This window comes from Equus caballus, chromosome 16 (genome assembly GCF_041296265.1).
Source record: "Equus caballus isolate H_3958 breed thoroughbred chromosome 16, TB-T2T, whole genome shotgun sequence".
NCBI classification, from domain to species: Eukaryota; Metazoa; Chordata; class Mammalia; order Perissodactyla; family Equidae; genus Equus; species Equus caballus.
In genome coordinates, this window is record NC_091699.1 from 74,907,037 (window position 1) to 74,927,623 (window position 20,587).

Genomic DNA, 20,587 nt, shown 5'->3' on the forward strand with positions numbered 1-20,587 from the left:
CCTAAGCCTTCAATCGGGATTTTACTACAAGAAAAAAAGAAAACAGAAACCTCTTTCAGTGGCTGCATGAGCAATTTAATTGTAGAGATTACTATGTGTTGTTCCAATAAAAATAGAGGTGACCCCAAGTTACCTGAGTTATGGAATATTCCCCAGGCCCCTAAAAGCACAGGAAGAGAGAGAATCTAAAAAGTTGCTTTGGTATGTGTCATAACCTGTGGATTAGGCTTTCGATTGGTGTCTTGCTTAGGCTAATATTTACGTTAATCAGAGTTCCCTGAGCACGTACCTCTTGACAGAGTAGAAGGCGCCCAGAAAGTCACTTAAGGACAGAGCCTACCAATGTAGGGTTAAACATGGGCAGAGGGAAGCTTCGATGATCCTGCACATATGGATATTATTTTCCACATATGGATAATATCTGCATAGCACTATTACATATGGGCTCTAGTTTTATAAAAATATTGCAGACTTTTTTTTCAGAAAGTATGTATTCTTCTTCCTTTTTTCCCCCCATATATTTTTTTCATTGTTGTCATACTGAATCACAGTGAATCAAAATGATCTGTTTATGTATCTGTCTTCCTAATAGCTGGTAAACTTCTTGTAGGCAGAGGCTGTGTCTTATCCATCTTTGTGTCCCTAGTATTAGGCACATAGTAGGTATGCAGCAAAGAGCAAATTTCATATATAGAACTATTAGCAACTAAAGTAAACTGGATGTTTGTCAAAAACCTCAGCAAAATATAGATATTCCATATATTTCTGAAAATTAAGACATAAACTGCATCTAAGACTTATATGCACTATTATATTAACATTTAAGCAACTGCCAGAATGTCTAAGTATAAGAGTAATAATTTTTTAAAAATTAACCAAAGTGGAAGAACATCAACTGTCATCCATCTGCAGAATTACCATTATCCATCAGCAATCTCAGTAGTTTTATTAGTGTCTGTCTGTATTGATCCATTATTAGAATAGAGTAAGTGTGATTGAAGCTGACGGATTGTTAACCGGATCAGGTAATCTTAGGGCTCTGGTTTTGGCAACCTTACTAAGTATCTTTTTGTGCTCTGGACCGAGGGAGGCTCTTAGTAAAATTGCAAGCTACTGGATTAATGGCAGAGCATCATGAGCGCATTAAGAGTATCTTTTTAGAGAAAATGTGAAAAGGACTATAAAGTAGAAAGTGTCAAAAAATATCACAGTGCCTCTTAAGAAAGATAGCTACGTTTTACATCAATAATGCCACTCTAGCTTATCCTTCACCAGAAGTTCTTCAAAGATCCCCAAGACTTACATATCACAGGAATGTGTGCATGTCACAAACTTAACACTGATAATGGATGTCAGGAGAATCAATAATAACCAAAAGAGCTTTAAATTAAAAGTAGCTTAAAGAAGGTAATGATATAAAAATACTTTTGTCCCCAAACTGGCTTTTCCCTCCCAAACACTGCTGCTTTCAGTGAACTATTTCACCACTGACCAGCTGAAGTCTGAGATGTAAGTTCTCATGTTTCCACACCTAGGAGTAGGGGATGGGTTGGGCTGCACAGTCTAATTATTCCTAAGACTCAGTTGGAAGTTAATTTAGCTGCTACTAGAGAATATGGGTGTTACGGTTAAAAATAACCATGAATTAAGTCACTGAAGTTGCCATAACCAAAATTTGCTGGGAAGAAAACACTTTTCTTTGTTGAAAATAAGTTAAAAAAAATAACTTCTAGTAATACATCAAAATCATTGTCTTTCTTCATTTTTATATGTTAAACTGTCAACTCTCTGTTTCTCAGGCTTTTATTAAAAAGCAGGATGAAGACAAATGACAAAATAGGTCATTTCTTTTCTGTGGTATCCTTGAGAAATTAGTAAGCATGAAAGGCATAGATTTAAAAATTTTTATGGTTAGTTTGAAATTCAGAACTCAAACTTTACTACAGATGAAGCTAGCAATCGCATTGCAGAATATTTTTTTTTCTTCTGATAGAGGATCTCTGTGAATAGTCCATTTTGTCCTTAAATGTGGTCCGTCAACCTTTGAACAGTGTTAATACACCTCCAGTTGAAACCCAAATAATAGGAGTGGAAGGTGTAAGTGGTGTTTCCCAAACGTTAACGTGCACACAGATCCCCTGAGATCTTGGTAAAATGCAGGTGCTGACTGACTAGGTCTGGGGTAGGGCCCAAGATTCTGCATTTCTAATAAGCTTCCAGGTGATGCCAGTATTGCTGGTCCCTGGGCCATACTTTGAGTAACAAAGATGTGGAGTATAGTCACTAAACCTCGAAGTTGCGTTTATTTGTGAATTGCAGTCCTAAAGTCTTCTTCACATATTTGGATTTGGTGGTATTGGTGAAAGTTTGTCAGCCCAGGAATAGATGACATTGATGGAGGTTCCATAAATACTAGAGCCACGTCTGTGGATTTGATAGCTTTATACTGGTCTCAGTGGGCTGTTGCTTTCTACTTAAATAAGCATTTGATGATCTACTTAATGAATTTTCAGAAGTCGAGGCTTTAGGCTAAAGTATGAAACAAAAATGTGTTGGTACGCAGTTGATTTTAAAAAAAATACAGTTTCCACAATTGAAATCATTGCTGTGTTCCATCTTGTGCCGCTATGTATTACAAATGTTTCCCCCCCTTTTCACGCAGAGTATGATTTCTTCCATTGTGAACAGCACTTACTATGCAAATGTCTCAGCAGCAAAATGTCAAGAATTTGGAAGGTGGTACAAACATTTCAAGAAGACAAAAGATATGATGGGTAAGCAAAAAACCTTTGCAGCAGTGGCTACATACCATTACGTGTCATTTGGGGGTTTATCAAAGTCACATCTAAAGCCAGGTCTTTTGATTGCCCAATTAGAGATCAATTTAGAATGTTTCCTTGAGGGTGGGGAGTGGGTATGAGTATAATGAGATAATTAAATTCAATAAATGTTTGTGTTTAAATCAGCCAAACTGACTTGGTTGTCAGACGTGCAGGAAATCGAGGCGTGAGGAGGGGAGCTGTCATTTTTTAACATCTCAGTGAAGCCCTAACCAGGTCTTGAATAACTAATATTAGCTGCGATTTCTCTCAGAGATAAATCATGCTTTTATGTTTTTTGTTTTTGTTTGAGAGAGAGAGAAATTGCCTGTTTTTGCACACAATTTTTCAGGAAATTAAATTGTATTTATAGTTTCCACAATTGAGATCAAGTGATTTTTATAGCTCTAATCGCCAGCCCCCTTAGATATGCACTTTGGTGAGCGTAGTCCTTTACCATCCATACCAGAAAAATCATTGCATCATTTCTAAACTTTTAATTCCAATATAGCATCCTATCTTAACACGGTAACTTTAGGTCAATATTTGTTACACAGGAAATACATTAAAATTATCTGCAGTGTACAATGACAGATAAAAGTTGTGTGTTGTACCTAAGCATTTAGATTATGACTTTTTCTCCCTACTGAGTTTGTTAGTGTTCACAAAAGCAAACACTGTGATTAAGGTTAATGTTTTAATTTCTATTAATGTTTTCTTTCACATACTTATACCTTCCAAATATATTTTAAAATAATATAGGAATGGGGGGTTTAATATGCATAGAATTATGCCCTATTGTAATTCTATTTCTGTTTACTTCTGTTACCTTCATTTAATAACAACAATAATAACTTTTCCTAAAGATTTTAAGAGACAAGAGAACGTGAATTTTGAGCATGTTTTAGCTTTTAATATTTGAAGAAAAACCATCCATCTACCAAAACAGATTCTTTGCCTTTTATAGCTTAGAGCTGTAATGAAGACAATGCATCATTTTTGGAATAATTGCTTGAATTACTATTCCCTGTGAATGGCCCACTTGGGCTGATTTCTCTAGTAGAAATGAAAGGTTTCCTCCCCAATTCTTAGTTATATTTTGCATATATCAGTGATTATAGCAATATGATAAGTTCCTCTAAATATAAAACCTGAATATCTAACGAAAAGAGAAATGATGATTAAAATCAAGCCGGAGTCTATACTGTGGTGTGCTATTTCGAAGGACTCACCTATTTACATACAGTGCCATGCTCAGCCCTCCAGTCAAGAGCATCAAACCAGTCTCCTTGAGACAGCAAAGCATTTGACACACTTAGAGCTGACTCTCAGCCAGTCCACATGAGGGATCTAGCCAAGGGAGAAGCATTCATCTTGGGTAGGCAGTAATAAATTGCAAAATCGTCACAGTATCACCATTGTGCCAGAACAACTCCCCGCCCCTTCCTTGAAAGACTGACTTTAGCATCTGGTGATAGTCATAGCTTCTTCAAGAAACATTTGGGTCTTAGCAACACTGGGTATACTGGCTTGCAATACAATAAATTATCTGCTTCATTCTAAAAAATATTTGCAGATACACCTGCCGCCCATGAAGGTTAAAATTAAATGAAACAAGCCATATAAGATATTCAGCACAGTGTTCAATAGGCAGTTATTATTACTTCTCATTATGACCACTTTCATTATTTATTATATTGGTTACTTCTTTATATTCATGGCTAGGTAAAAATTGAATGTAGATAACATTTATGTCATCTTTTTTGTTTTAAACCTTTTGCCTAGAGTAATAACAGTTAATATATATCATGAGAAAATGCTTGTGTATTTCTTTTTCCTTTAGTTGCATATGAGATCTTTCCTTAGCTCAGCTCATCTTTCTAGTTGTCGTTAAGCAAATGATGTTTTTCTAGAAGCTCTAGTTCTCCTAAACATTGCTTATAAGCCTTCTAGTGGTAATAAGTGAGAGTGAATAATAGTTTGATCCCAAAACTAGCTGCAGAGAATTTGAAAATAATTGATTTTATGCCTTAAACCTAAAGTACATTATAAAATTAGATCAGAAGTAGTGTCCCACTCTCAAAGTTTGTGGAATTGTGCATAAGAGGAAAATGAAGAGTTCCATCTTGAAAGTTTTTTGGTTTAATTGGATCTTCGATGTGCCCTGTGCCTACTGTCTCTATTTAGAAAATGATCAGAAATCTTTATCAATACCCATCATTGTTGGCTTAACATGATTTTACTTTTTGTCTACTTTAGTCGAAATGGATAGTCTTTCTGAACTATCCCAGCAAGGTGCCAACCATGTCAACTTTGGCCAGCAGCCGGTCCCAGGGAACACAGCCGAGCAGCCTCCGTCCCCCGCGCAGCTCTCCCATGGCAGCCAGCCCTCTGTCCGGACCCCTCTTCCGAACCTGCACCCTGGGCTTGTGTCAACGCCCATCAGTCCTCAATTGGTCAACCAGCAGCTGGTGATGGCTCAGCTGCTGAACCAGCAGTATGCAGTGAATAGACTTTTAGCCCAGCAGTCCTTAAACCAACAATACTTGAACCACCCTCCCCCTGTCAGTAGATCTATGAATAAGCCTTTGGAGCAACAGGTTTCAACCAACACAGAGGTGTCTTCCGAAATCTACCAGTGGGTACGTGATGAACTGAAACGAGCAGGAATCTCCCAGGCAGTATTTGCACGTGTGGCTTTTAACAGAACTCAGGTCAGTTTTGTTCTATTTAGATGTGGTTCTTGTATCTCTCTTTCTCTCTCCTTTTTTAGTCCCATCTGTACTAATCTTGATTCTTTTACTCTGTACTAACATTTTATCCTTCTCTTCCTGTGATCACGTTGTCTGTTCTTGTGGTGCCTACATTTTATCTTTCCTTTCCCTATTATCCATCTCCTCGACCAAGCAAAAGCTGTGTACAGATTGATCCTGATTCAGGGGCCTTGAAAGAATAAATTAAATATCAAAATATTTCAAACTGGCGTTACCTATGATTTCACGTAATGGAATCATAGGCTCTTAGTAGAAGATGGAGAAAAGTTTGACGACTTGGTCAAGGCGGGATTTCAGGCTTCTTGCCTAACATCTTTTCCACGTTACTACCCACGTCAAACATGAGTATGTAAATATGCCCTATTGAAGGTCCTCTCCAACTTTTAAAAAAAAACATCTTGGGACTCAAGAGTAATTTCTGCCATTTAATTCTGAACAGCCATTTAGAAAAAAAAATATGGCTTATTAACATAAAATGTTTCTTAGCTTTGTCTTCTCCCCTCCTCACATTATTGTTAATGTTCTCCCAAACCTCATTCTCTAGACCAGAGATCAGCAAACCTTTTCTGCAATAGGCCAGATAGTAAATATTTTAGGCTTTGAGGGCCATAGGATCTCTGTCATATTGTAGAGGGCTAAGCAACCATAGACAATAAATGAATGGATGTGGTGTGGTGGTGTTTCAATAAAACTCTTTACAAAACAGGCCCTAGGCTAGATTTGGCCTGTGGGCCTTAGTGTCCAGAGATCTGCATATACCCCTGGTGCTCACACCTTTGTCCTCCTGGGAAAATTCCAGGGAAGATAGTATCAGCATGGAAGAAGTTTACAGGGACTTGGAGAAAGGGTAATATATAATAGAGAACGCTTAAGACAAAGGTATTTGAAAAGTTCTAAACAAATTGATTCCATTAAACTGTGAATGAGAGGATTTTTTTTTTCATTTCTTTTTTTGGAAACTAGTATGATATATATGGTGTTTATTCTTGGCCCAGGCACACTGAAAAAAAAAAAAGAAAAACCCAAAGAACGTGTAACTTTGATTAGAATGAGGACATTATGTCCTTTCGACTTTCTTGTTTTACCACTGTTCTTTCTTTTGTCAAAATTTTTTTTTTGGCCTGACTCATACTTTCCTTTCATATTTAAGTTGTTTTGTTTATCACATGATTATAAGAATAAAATTCTGGTACAAAAATAATCTAGCATTAATTCCTTGTTGGCAGAGTTTCCATACCTAGGAGAATCCCCGCTGTCTTATTTTTGGCTTGCCTTAACTGGATTGAGAGTGAGGAGGCCTGACAAAGCCCTTAACGCAGTGTTTGTTTTCAGTTTCTTTTCGTTTTTCATACATCATTTATCTATTTTTAAAAGGGTGGTTGCTGAAGGTTATGTCTCAGGTTAAAATCTTATGGTTTTAGCTGGTTCTATGTTTTTACAACTTAAGAAATGTGTTCATTATTAGCTGGTAAATTTAACATGGCACCTATATTCAGTTGGGAGGTAATTATTAAAAAAAAATAAGATGTGAATGCATGAATGAATCAAAAATCAACCTTCTAGATACTCGAGTCTATTTCTGGCAGCATTTTTTATTTTTGTAAATAGTGGTAACTGCCAGTAGTTCTCAGTACAGCCAAAGAATAGACAGGTCTCTACATAAAAGTTCACTAAAATGCTTGTTGAATTGAATTAAAGGCCCACAGACAAAGACACCCTTGACATAGACACGAATGACATACAGGTTTACTGAGAAGCATTTTAAAAATTGAGCAAATTGTTGTTTCTTAAGGCGCTAAGGAAAGTGTGTTTTATCTGGAGGAAGAATGACAAGAGAGTCCAGCTGAGAGACATAAGGGTGAGGTCAACACCCGTTGGTACAGTTTTCCTTCTCTTGGGTGATGATGTCACAGGCATTACTCTGAAGAGTTGACCGTTCGTTCTGCCTTTGGTTCTCACGTTGACAAATTCCGTGAATATCTATAGGATGTGTTACTGGAAAAAAGGCAGAATTCTCTCTTTATATACCATATTAATCTCTTTGAAAAGATAGTCATCTCTATGGTTAACATTAAAAACAATGACTTTATTTTTCTGAAGATGAGAGGAGAATGAAAGTACAGCTTGATACTGATCTCTATTAATAATAGCCAATTTAGAAAATCATTACCAAAAAATTATTAGGAGCCCTGGGTGATAGAGGGGTTTTATTTTAAGCCTTTATATTGGTAATTGCTACTCCTCAGTCGCAGTAGATATTGGGCCATATTCGAAGCTGTTTGATTTAAATGAGTAATTTCCTATGTATATTTAAGTGTTCACATTTTGGGAACTAGCTTTTGAACACACAAGCATGCATGTATTTTCGGTGGTCATACTTAAAAAGCACACATGCTCGCACGCGCACACACAGCTGCATTTATTTTAATGATTATACATTCATATGAATGCATGTAGTGTGTTTATTTCAAAGTGTATGCATTTCAATAAAAGCAGGTGCAGAGAGAGAGTGTATGGTGTGAGTGTGGAGTACGAAAATACACATGCTAATGCATATGTATAGACAAGGAGCTCTGCGGAGTTAAATCGCACATCACACATTTGTGTACACTTATTACAATGTGCAGTTCCAACTCTGAGTTTAAAAATTAATGTAAAATGTGTACATACAATTGCAAAATTGTATAATATGATCTGATAAAGACATTGATGCCCTATAAACAGTATGTTAAAATATTAATATAATAGATAATGTGTTATGAGTTGAGATATTTTAGTTATTGACAGCTATATATAACTTTAAAATCCTGTATTTCATGTTTTAACTCTTAATTAGGGAATTTTCCCATCATCTTAATTGGGTCTCCTAAATTAAAACATACCCCCTCTTAAGACTTTCTCACATGACTATTAAAAAAAATAAAAGTCTTCCTTTTCTGAAAATTTATGGTGAAATTCATATAATTACTTGTTTTAAAGACTTTTTCCCCTCCTGAATTGATGGGCATATGTTCTTTAATTGCTACTGAAGATATCAGCTTTTAGCATATGTCATTCATTCAGTTATGCCTACTTGATGTCTTTTTAATGGAAACCTGTGGCTAAAAATAATTGCTGAGGCTTCTAGATTTATACTTTTCAATTCACTTCTCTGTATTATTGCTGTTTAAAGGTTTTGATAGATGAAAATATAGTCTTTAGTGCCTTTTTTTTTTTTTAAATAAAACCCAGAGTTTAACTCTGATCCCATTCTATGGCTTTTTTCCTTTTGTCTCCCCCCTCCTCTTGTCTTTGGCACACTTTATTTTCCAGTAAAATAAAGAATGAAGATGGATTATTCAAAACTGATAACAGTAATGGACCATCATGTAATGTTTTATTGAATTTGAGTTCTGTAAATTATGTGGTGGAGAGAAATTTGCCTGCTTAAGTATAACAGAAATTGCTGCTGTGTTCCTATAATTCTTCACAGTGTAATTTAAGAAAAGTCCACTATCCATATCACTATTGAATAAAAGGTAAAAAGGTGCTATTACCCCACCATGACAGCTCTCGTGTAGCCTCCCAAACGGCAGAGAAATGCGTCTGCTTATAACTTACTTGGCCTGAGTCCAAGGTAGAAGGTGGAGTTTGAATTTGAAAATAGGCTTTCACCTGGACCTGTGATTAAAAATTCACCAAACAACAGAGGCAGGTAGCCTTGAAGAATATTCTGTGTATTTTCTTTTTAGGAGGGAGGTTTCAGCAAATCATATTTTCCTTCTGAGGGCTTTGAAGTTCCATGAAGCTGATAAAATCTATTTGAATCAGTGATTATGTTCAAAAAGGAGACAAACGGCAGGCCAGACAGGCTTTTTTGTTCAGATTGGCAGTCTCTTTCGCTTATCTGCTGTTTTAAAGAATTCATAATTAGCTTTTGGAAGTACTGATAATATTTATTGAAGGTTTTTGCTTTCTTTTACTATTACTAATGAATTTTACTTGTAATAACTTGTAAACTCTTTTTGGAATGTAAAAAAGGTTTAGGAATTCATCAGTAAGTTCGCTCTTTAATTGAAAAAGTCAGAATTATCACTTAACCACTATGTAATGACAATGCAGAATAATTTTGTGTTTTCATATATAGGGCACATATCAAATTATTTGAAGATACAGAGTCCCAATGAAAAGCAGCTTCTCATTTTCAATAAAATTAATATTCATAAGGTGCTGGTAACTTAGTACATAACATACGATTCTCAAGTTCTTATCAGAAACAAGAATGACTAATGGTTTTGTTTAATTGGTTCAAGTTTATCGAGCACGTATGGTATACAATACTGATAAATGTTTTGGTCTTGATGTTTTAACGTATTCTCTTGAGGTAGCAAGTAAGGTACGTGATGCCCTTGACATATTATTTTTTAGCACGAAGAAGAATTTTTGGTAAGAGATCCCTCTTCCTATCCACTTGAGGGATTATTACAAATGACCTTGACCTAACTTGACAAATCTGAACTGTATTTTTGACTATGGGGAAATGGGAAATAGGGGCCACGTACATCTTGAATCCATAATTGCAGCTACTCAGGTAACAACAACCTGAATGGGACCAAAACATGCATTCCCATATCCAGATTCTAATGGTATTAGAATAATTTTGCATCCAGAATTATTCTCAAGTGACATGATTTTTTTTTTTTGTGGTAATTAACACATTCTAATCAAAACATTTTCTAACAATATTTTCAAGCATTTCCACCAGGGGGCACTCCCCTCTTTGAAAGCCTGGGCCAAAAAAAAAAAAACCCCGAAGGTTTCTAAAACACCTGAGACTGTCTACACTGGCGGCTTTAGAGCTCTTTGAGTGTTCCAGGGTTTGAAATATTGCATTAGACCTTCAACATATTCCAGGTAGAAAAGCTGCACCTGCTCCAATAGAATAATTTAGTGGAAATAAAACACTTTTCCATTAAAATACTTCATATACTCAAATGGGAAGTAATGCCAACATCAAAATATGGGTAGTAAAATTTCTAAATTCTCACTCACATGACCTGCTGTCTTCTACTTTGAGCCATACGGGAAATGACTTCGTTTCATGTTAGCAAGAATTGATAGAAAACATTATTATGTATTTTTTCATATGTTTAATTTTCTCACTATGGTTCTCTACTGTCTCAGGAAAGATACATAATAAAAAGATGATATATTATTTTGTAATTGGAGATTTATAAATGTCTAATTTCAAATTTCTCAAGTAGAATAACATCCTAACTATTCATGGGATCTCATTTTACCTAATCTATTTTTTTTTATTACTGAACAATTAGTGTAGATAAGCATCTTATAAAGTGTCACATAACTTTTCATTGAAGGCTCACCTTGGATAAACTAATAATTACCATTAGAATTTACCCATAGGTAGCATACCTTGTTCTTATGTTTCTATCATAACCCGTTTGCAATTTTTTCCTTTTGTGATCTGAATACACATAATTAATCCATTTAGTACATATTTATCAAACACTTATGTGGTAGACATTGTGCTGGGATGGCAAAAATGAATATTAGATTATTATACTCAAGGAATTTATAACATTGTGTTTATGTATACTGTATGTTTCTGTCTGCTTCTGTCTAGTTAAGATATATTGCTTTGCCAAGCACATCTTTTAATACATAATATTTCATGGCGAAGAGTGTGAAGTGAGGACTATTTTTTACACCTATTTTCATTTTTTTGAGACCTGTATTTTTTGGTTTCAGTGTGACACATCAAAAACACAATGAATCTAATTAGTTGGCCTTGTGCAAATTAAATAGCTGGATGATTGACTGCCTGTTTGACTGAATTTTAGTTAAATTGACTAGATGTTCTGCTCTTGTATAAACACAATTGCAACATTACTTGTCACTATTATGAATGGAAGGACCTGTACCCTTCATTCTTCAGTCACATTTCTTATGGTGAAACTAAAAGTTTGGGTCCAACTCCAAGCTTTGGTTGTGTAGACCAAGTAAGAAACTAAAATGTAAGTCCCCTGAACCCATCAGAGAATATTTTTTAATAGTAACCTGTGTCATTTTAAAGTGGACGGTACTTTTATACTGTCTGCACTCAAAGATTATATTTGGGCAATATGGTGCATCAGCCCTGAGGAATTGGGGACAAAGCTAGGACAAAACATGCACTTCTTGAAAACCCTGAAAAAACCCAAGTGTTGTAATCTTGGGGCTCAATTGTTTTGACATGACATTTACCTCCCCTTCCCCAAGTGTACCCTTTCACCATTCTGCAGAGTTATTGGGAAATGAAATTTGCAAATTAGATTTCGGCCTTGACAATCTTTTCTTCTGAGCTATGTTGTGATAAACTGATATTCTGGCTAAATGTAGACAGCAAATGTGCCTTGGTATTCCAGGCATTATTTCATGTACGAGATTGGAGGGATAAAGGCTTCTCAGCCTCTATCAAATGGACAGAAAATTTTTCTAATCCTTCTATTTTATATAATGCCTTAAACAAAATTGGGGAAATCCACCCATTTTTGAAAGTGTTCTTTCAAAAATTTTTTCAAGAAAAGTAGTTGACAATTAATGCTCTATTATTTGGGCAGAAGGACATCTTAAAAGAATTTACTAATGGTTTGTAAATTTCTCCCATCACTAATAAGGATTTCTATTCCTTAAGAAATTTGATAATTACAGAATTTGGTAATATCCTTTTCATTGGCACATTATGATGGATTTTTGCAATGTGGAAAGGGGGTTATGTATTTCAAATTTAATCTGTGGTTTCTGAAGTTCAAAATTTCAACCTGTTACCCAGAATTGTAATATAGCAAGATAGAGTTTAGAATTATTTAAGGTAGTCAGTATGGTTCCCTTAAATGATAAATAGAAGAATCACTTCTCATTTCAATAATTTGAAAATTAAGGAATAACCTACAGTATTGCCTGTGAAAACAGCATAAATCTTAGATGATGCTTTAGTAATATTTTTTCTTGTAATATATTACAATTCATTTTCTGGTATTTTGTTTGAAAGTTCTGTTTCTCTAGAAATGGCTTTGTTTCTTTACATGTTGGGCTGTTGGCATTCCACTGCCTTTGTCTAGGCAGCTTGAGAACTATACTGTTCAGTGCTGTTGTATTATGAGCATTTCATTTATTCTTAACTTCCCTCCATCGTCCCTCTGTGAAAGATTTCATGCCAAGTTAAGCTACTCAAAGGAAGGAGACCAATTAGGCAGTTTCAGTTTATGTTATATGTAAAGCAGATGCTTAATAAAATTAAGAATACAATTGAGGCTCTCTTCTCTACCACCTCAGTTGTAACTAAGATATTCCTATGTAGAATTAATGCTTCTGGCTGTTCATTTCCTAAGCCGAGTGGCTAAGCAAAGGGAAGGCTCACTGCTGGCCGGCAGAGCACGGGAGCAAGCTCACTCACCCTGTGCCTTTCCTTCCCGGCAGGGCTTGCTTTCAGAAATCCTCCGAAAGGAAGAGGACCCCAAGACTGCATCCCAGTCTTTGCTGGTAAACCTTCGGGCTATGCAGAATTTCTTGCAGTTACCAGAAGCTGAAAGAGATCGAATTTACCAGGATGAAAGGGAAAGGAGCTTGAATGCTGCCTCTGCAATGGGTCCTGCCCCCCTGATAAGCACACCGCCCAGCCGCCCTCCCCAGGTGAAGTCTCTTTCCTCCATGCCCTTCTAATTGCTGTGTGTGTGTGTTCTTTTTAATGTTTGAGGAACAATCTCAACAAGAAGTTGAAAGATAGATGGATAGATACACAGTTTTTTAAAAGTAATAATTCATAGAGTTGCTTGAGGAGAATTTGCTTCCAAATCACTAATTCTCATATAAAAACAATAAGCTACTAATTAGAAGAAAGACAGTTGCTTTGTGTTGCTTCATTTTGGGGGTTCTTTGGGGCTTAAAAGTAGTCTTTAAATGGGATATTTGTCTCTACTACTACTAAGAAGTATTTTAAACTCAATAGAAAAAAAAAGTAATAAAGTCAATTTTATCCCTATGAGTTTTAGAACCACCATTTGAATAGTAAATAAATAAAAATAAATAAATAATTCCATTTGTATTTATGCTTTCCAATACGAACTGCAGCTGGTATCAATTACACATCATCTCATTTGTAATCTTTCATAATTAAGTTTAATACAATCCTTGAAGGCAGCTTTAAATGGGGCTGATAAGGAATTCCATCCATATTCCCAGAAATGGGCACATTTTCTATTTGCCAAATGTTTGCACTTTTTAGGAAGGACAAAAGTCACCTTCCAGGTAACTTTATATATGTGCATCTACGTGTCCTCCTTGCGCAGAGGCCATGCTAGTCTTCTCTGTATCACTCCACTTTTAGTATATGTGCTACCGATGCAAGCGCTGTATATGTACATCTGTATTTTTTTAATCAAGTTTGAAAGTTAGCTTTATAACTATTATGACAATTCAAGAAGTTAATTTTCAGTACAAATTATTAGGTAAAAGTTTGATGATAGATTAGATGCAAAATCCACAAGCAAATATATCTTCTCACACATTTAATTTGTACCATGCACAACTCTTAAAAATAAAGTTAGCTGAAACTGGATAAAAAGTGAATGTGGAATACAAATTTAAAGTATTCATGTAACGGCGTCATAATGAAGTTATATTTGGTGTTAATTTCTTTTCATCAATAATAAAAAACAATCATATATTTCTAAATGTAGAAATACAAGCTCGTTCAACACTAAAAATGAAACTGCTACAGATACTCCATAAATAAGGAATAGACATAATATGCAGCCACTTCTTTGAGGGTATGGTACTGCGTATTGTAATGTTCTGAAACGATTATTTTTTAGAAACGCCACAAAAGTCCATTTTCTCCATTTTATTTAATGAAAATCAATTTGGTCCTGATGTTTAAATGAGCAGACTGTAAGGAAGTCGCTGCTATAAGTATGAATAAGAACGTCATGTTTCTGTAGCTGAAAAGAATGGCATCTTATATATACACACAGTTATTGAAGTTGATCTGTAAAGCTTTCTATACAATATTTCTTAAGAAAAAAAATGAGGAACTCGTTCTTTATAAAATATGTACATGACTTTTGTAAGAGTTGTTAAAAAATACTGTGCTTTGAACTTGGTTTAGCACTTAGTGTAAAGTGGTTAGAGTTAATACACACACCATCATAGGTTAACTCTGCTCCTATAGTCATCACCAAGAGGCCTCTGGGCAGAGTTATTTTACTTATCACTTAATCTGAAATGCTAACAAAAGAATGGCTTACTTCAGACCAGCAGGAACTTCAGCTTTGAGCTGCTGCTTTTTTAAAAAAAATCTATCCAAATATTTGACTTAATGGTTCCTTAATGCAAGTTTTGTTTTCTAATTTTTCTAGGATTTTATTGCTTTTATTTATGTGATTCTGCTGTCCTTATTCACCAAATTTTTTCTTCAAGTTACATTAATTCTTAAGAGATATTTTTTTTCATATAGTAGTAAGATTCTCTTGGGTAGCTTTCCTATATGTATGTCTAAAGACGATATATGCTGATAATTTGGGATAGAAAGTTTCATTTGTTTTGGCCTGAATTATTGATTTTACTGGTTGAGCCATCTTTAGCTGTATTTATTTGTTCTCAAGAGGAGTTGAGACCAAGCCCTTGGCCAACAATGGACATATGGAGTGTGTAGATACTGTAGATTCTTAGTGCAACTCTTTCAAAGAAAATAATTATTTCTATTAATGCAGTTTTATTGGCCATCTAACCACATTCTGAATTGATTATCTGATATATGTGTATAATTTTATTTCACTGCTGTAATATAAATCTTTAAGGTATCTTATTTGCCTCACTGAGAATCCCCTTGCATTACTTGATATTGTTATAATAGAGCTCACAACCAGTCAGTTCACCTTTTACCCTTGAACTTGATTCAATGAATTAAATTTTAAGAACTCCTCAATGTCTTAAAAGTATTATCAATGTAAAATGAGTACTTTAGATTTGGAAAACTGTGTTACTGAGCGGTTGAATTAGCACTGTACTGTTTTGTAGCCATTGAAGATGAATGCTTAAACTGGAGCCAGTACAACACATATAAGGTTTTAACACCATGCTTATTACAAGTGACTAAAATGGCTGAGAAAGGAAGGATGAAACTACAGATACAGAAGCAGACTGCAAAATCTTGTCTTTTTTAATTTTATATTTTGCCAGAGAGGAGTCTATGTGAAATCACTATGCATTTCATTTCCTCCAAAATGGAGACATTCAAAACCTATTTTGAGACAACTCTGGCTTGGGTTGGACCCAAACCTTGATTTCTTTCTAAAGAACTGCTTGTTAAAGGCAGAGGTCCCTTGTGGCTCACAGACCCAGGCCTCCTTAGGCCTGAGAGACTGAATTCTCTTTCAGCTCCTTCCCTGTAGTTTTTAGGTCATATGGAAGATGATTGGGATGTCCCTGAGTCACACAAGACAGAGGACCTAAACTATTGAGAGACTCAGATTCTAAATCATCTTCCAGAAGGGGCTCCCCTGGTTTTAGTCAAGCCAAGGTTTTATTCTTAGGAATACCTCCCCTGGCAAAGCCTAGACCAGCCTCGGGAATCACCAGAGCTCTTGGCTGGCCCTGCCCAGGTAAGACACCTCCTGTGCAGACCTGTCCCTTGTGCTTTAGTAGGGGCAGCCATGCCATGAGCTTTGACTTCTGGCTGGGGCAGTAGGCTCTGGGCTTGACCTGTTTGCTGAAAGCATGTTTTCACAACTTACATGCTCTAATTCAAGAAGTAAGAATACCTTGCACTTGATAATGTTGTTTGTAATTTTCTAAGCACCTTCATATATGTTAATTCATAGAACCCTTATACCAGCCTTTTGGTTGGAGAAAAATGAGAAAACCAGGTCTAAGTTATAGCAAAGTTTTCAAATCCCCTGATAAGTGTGTTGCTCTTTCCTCTATCTCAAGCGCCCTCCTCAAAACACAGACATTTTAGAAAGGGGAAAATAAAACTTGGGGCCTTTTTCTGTTTCTCATAGAGGATGGGAAGTTTTCTTGTTAGATTAGAAAGATGAACACCTACAAGGACATTATCCTCGTAGAACACATTAAATGTTTGACAGATGATTCACTTTGAAAGACTTTGGACAGTTGGCGTTTCTGAGATTGTGGAAAAAATAGCCCCTTCCAAACCTTGGTCGTATGAAAATATCTGGGAGAACCAAATTCCTCCAAAGCTCCCTGGTCTTAAAAGTTTTTTAACTGACTATGCTTAGCAAATTTTCCAAGTGAGTTCATAAGAGAAATTTTATTAATAATAATGATTATTTTCTGAGAATTGTCTGTTTCACAGAACAGATCAGTTTTAAGTTGATAATTTCTATTTAGGTGTGTGCTTTTTCTGGTTTTATTTGTGTATTTTAATATGTGTGACTTTTGGAGTTAAATTAGTGATTTCTGTTTTCATAAGGACTGTTTGAAAGCCTGTAATTAACAAGTTGCAACTTACTTGAATTATATATTCTTTTTTCCTTTATTTGTTTTTACATCTCTTTACGTAATTCTTTAGTTTCTTCTAAAGTAAGATGTGATATTTTATAGCAATGGTTTAAAAAATGTGCAAAGTTCCTGTAAGCAATATATAATGGATTTAATCTGGTAGGTGCACCCTTCTGTCTCTTTACAACAGACTCTTCCATAACGTAATGAAACGTAGGTTCAGTTACAGGCAGGAGCTTAACACTTGATCAAAGTTTTATTTGTTATAAATCCCTTGACCAACATTATTTTAAGATCTTACGTGCTTGTAAAATGCTTCCCATTATTAGTCATCTTTTAAAAGTCCAGATTTAAAAAATAATTAACATTGTTCCTACAAAAGGAAGAAAAGTGCGAAAAGATAGAACCATGATTTCAAGACAGTGTTAATATATAAAAATTGGAGATTGAGGACTATTTTCCATCACCAATAAGAATGCCTCAAAATAGCACATTTCTTATGTAACATTACTAAGAAAACATTTATAATCTGCATACATATCTTGAAAAATAAATTCAGGTTTGATTTGTAAAATTAATAATAAAGCCATTTACTACTAAAAATTAGACCTTAATGAGCTAGAGTCAGCAAAGGGCCACCAAAAAGCACATCCAGCATGTCTTAAAAAATAAGAATTTTTGTTCAAATAAAGTCCTGTATAACATCATGATTTCAGTATGGTGCAGTGGCTTCTAAGATAAGCATTAACCTTAGACAGACTTAAGTTCAGATCTCAGCCTTGCCCCATGGACAAATTACTTACCCTCTTTGTCTTAAGACAGTTTTCTCAATTTTAAAATGTGGCGATAATAGTACCTACTCAGGGCCATTGTGTAGGTTATTATGTGCCCAGCACATAATAAACAACTAATAAATGTCAGCCTTTATCATTGTCATTGTTATTAAAACTGCATCAAACTTTAATCGTGTGTGTGCGTGCCGTGTGCTTGCAGGCAGCTCCTCCTGCGTCCAGAGCTGGCACATCCACAATCAGAACCACAGTAGAGTTCCTTGTGCGTAGTGTGTATGTAGTGTGTAGAGTTCATTTTGCAGTACAGTTTGATGCATTCAGCAATCCATGAAGAGGCAAAATAGAATTTTCATGGAAAACTCTGTGTTCTGCACACTTTTAGTGAAATAAAAAGCCGCCCCTAGTGCTGCACCCTACCTATCCCCAGGTGGGAGGGTAAATAGAAGCTCCAGCTCTTAACGACTTCCCGGCGCCCGCCGCCGTAATGATGGCGTAGTCCACCCTACCTTGATAAAAGCTATTCGAAAAGCAACCGCATTTATTTTACCTCCTGTGCTATTTGCGGAGAAGAGCTGAAGAGTAGTTTGTTTTGCCTGGAATGAACTACTTTATGAATTTTAATGTGTGATATAATATTAAAAGCTAAACCAGGATTAAAGAAGATTTTTTTTGTGCTAAGCTAAAATAGTACTTAGTAGAGTGAGGTATAAAAGATTTTTGTTTCCATTTTTACCTGGGGAAAAATTCAGCTTTCATATTTTTGAAAAGCTGTCCAAGTCAGTTCCCCTTAAGCAATAGCTTGTGTTTAGGAAAAAATGTGATTCCAGAATTCTAATAGCTTATCTATGATAAGATGCATATCTGAGCCAACAAGATGATAAAGAAGAGCTTTTCTAAATATTTTTTAAATGAGTAATACTGACAGATTCTTACTTTATATTTTTAAAAGTTGTTGCTCTTGCTTTTTTTTTTTTGATGTTTTGTGTACACTTCTTTTCCACTTTTGATTGTGTTGGCTACTAGGAAACAGTTATTTGATTTTTTTTGATGGTTTAAAATTCTTGCTTTTTGGTTCAAGTTGTAATTGCTTTATTAAAAAAATTAAACCAAAGAAATCTTTAGAGACAAAAATCACAGGGTTGAAAAAATGATTATAGCCCACCTCAGAGATAAATTCTTAAACATAATTTTTACAAAAGAATGAAAATTATTTTTAAAGCGTATGAAACCCCAAGTTTCCGAAGCCCGCTTTCATAACTATTGCTAAGCAGTTGGCTACCAAGGAACTGGTTCTTCCACAGCACTGGACTTCGTGCCCCCATTTCCATAACATTCAATTTTCAAAGCGATTGAAATGGCTTTTCTTCTCTCTTTCATTTAAGCAGTGAGAAAAATAGGTATTAAAAGGCACCCCATGGGGTGATCAAATCTATCCTTCTGCCTCAAAGCAAGACCACCCCAGAGCAAAGTTGCGAATCTCACCAAAGCAACTTTGTAGGCAATTTATGGTAATGCGTTAACTCTTCTGGCTCCTAAAGTGGTGTTTAGCAGATTATTGCTTCAAAGCCCTGTGTACTTCTTAGTGGCCTCCAGTCGTTAATATACCTCTGTGAGTGCCCTTGCTTACCAGAGTGGCAGAGCTGGAAGAGGCACTCTGGAAATCTAGCCTACACTCTTGCCATTGCTGTCTCCAGTTTGTAGTTTAGGAGAAGCAAATGAGGCCCAGCCAGTTGGTCACTTCTCCTGCCTCACCTTCTGTATCCTCACTTCGAGCCTGTGGTCCAACCCTTTCACAGCGTTATCTTTTCAGTGTCTAGAAGGGTAGTGTCGAGGTGGAAGAAATCTAGCTGCCTCCTCAAGATAAGCGAGAGGTGAGTTATCTGGCTAACTGGCTAGATGTTAGAAGGATTCAGTAGGCACGTTTTAAAGAAGACTTTATCAACTCTCTAAGTCCAGAGATTCAATTTTCTGCTTTTAGGATAACCTTTGCTCTTCTTGATACCAGATATTTTGGGGGAGAGTGAAATAAACCTGGAAAACTTGCAGTTGCACTAGGAGGGTATGTCGCTTAGTGACCAAAAAAATCATTCGTTTATCCTAAAGCGCACTTCATTTTCTGTTGTTTGTAGTATATGTGAGAAATTGTCCAAGATGGTAAGTTTCTAGAGAACAAAAAAACTGGGTTCGGTAAAGGACCATAAGAAATGCGGTTGTGAATCGTCTTGCTGGGAGAAACATGGTCCTGCCTCTGTGGCAGCTTCATTTACACTTTTGTCAATTTCCCAGTAAAAAAGCAACTACATAGTTCATATGTAAATTTTTCATACTGGTTCATATAACTGCATAATAAAAATTAAATTTGGAATTTTAAAAATTAATAATAGTACCAATAAATTTTGAGATTGAGATGATTTTCCCCCTAAAATTTTGTGGCATTTTCCTACCAATACCTGCTTATCATTGTTACCAAAGGCGTTGATACTAATTTTTCACTCAAGATTATTTGTTTTGAATATATTTGTGAAGTCACTGATTATATATTTTGTGTAACTTGCAGTAACGTTCTCTAATATTGTGCGACATTTTCTTATTGTCTGGTTCCACAAGTCAAAAAGAAATAGTTATATACAGGGGTGCCAGGAAAAGATGAAATAATTATACAGAACAGCTTGGACATGCACGTGTAAAATGCAACCAGCCTTTA

At 35.6% G+C, this 20,587-nt stretch overlaps 1 protein-coding gene and 1 non-coding gene across 8 annotated transcripts in view; one reads left to right on the forward strand and one right to left on the reverse strand.

The window, feature by feature from the left end:
- The window catches only part of SATB1 (SATB homeobox 1), a 90,373-nt gene that overhangs the window by 38,926 nt on the left and 30,860 nt on the right, over positions 1-20,587 (forward strand). For all 7 annotated transcript variants that reach the window (XM_014731844.3, XM_070239062.1, XM_023620878.2 and 4 more), the window contains 3 exons: positions 2,663-2,774; positions 5,079-5,533; positions 13,052-13,264. In XM_014731844.3, coding sequence (XP_014587330.2) covers positions 2,663-2,774; positions 5,079-5,533; positions 13,052-13,264 — 780 coding nt within the window. The remainder of the gene's footprint in view (positions 1-2,662; positions 2,775-5,078; positions 5,534-13,051; positions 13,265-20,587) is intronic.
- On the reverse strand, positions 13,879-13,982 carry LOC111768515 (U6 spliceosomal RNA). The gene has a single exon (XR_002800915.1). It is a non-coding gene; the product is annotated as a U6 spliceosomal RNA (small nuclear RNA).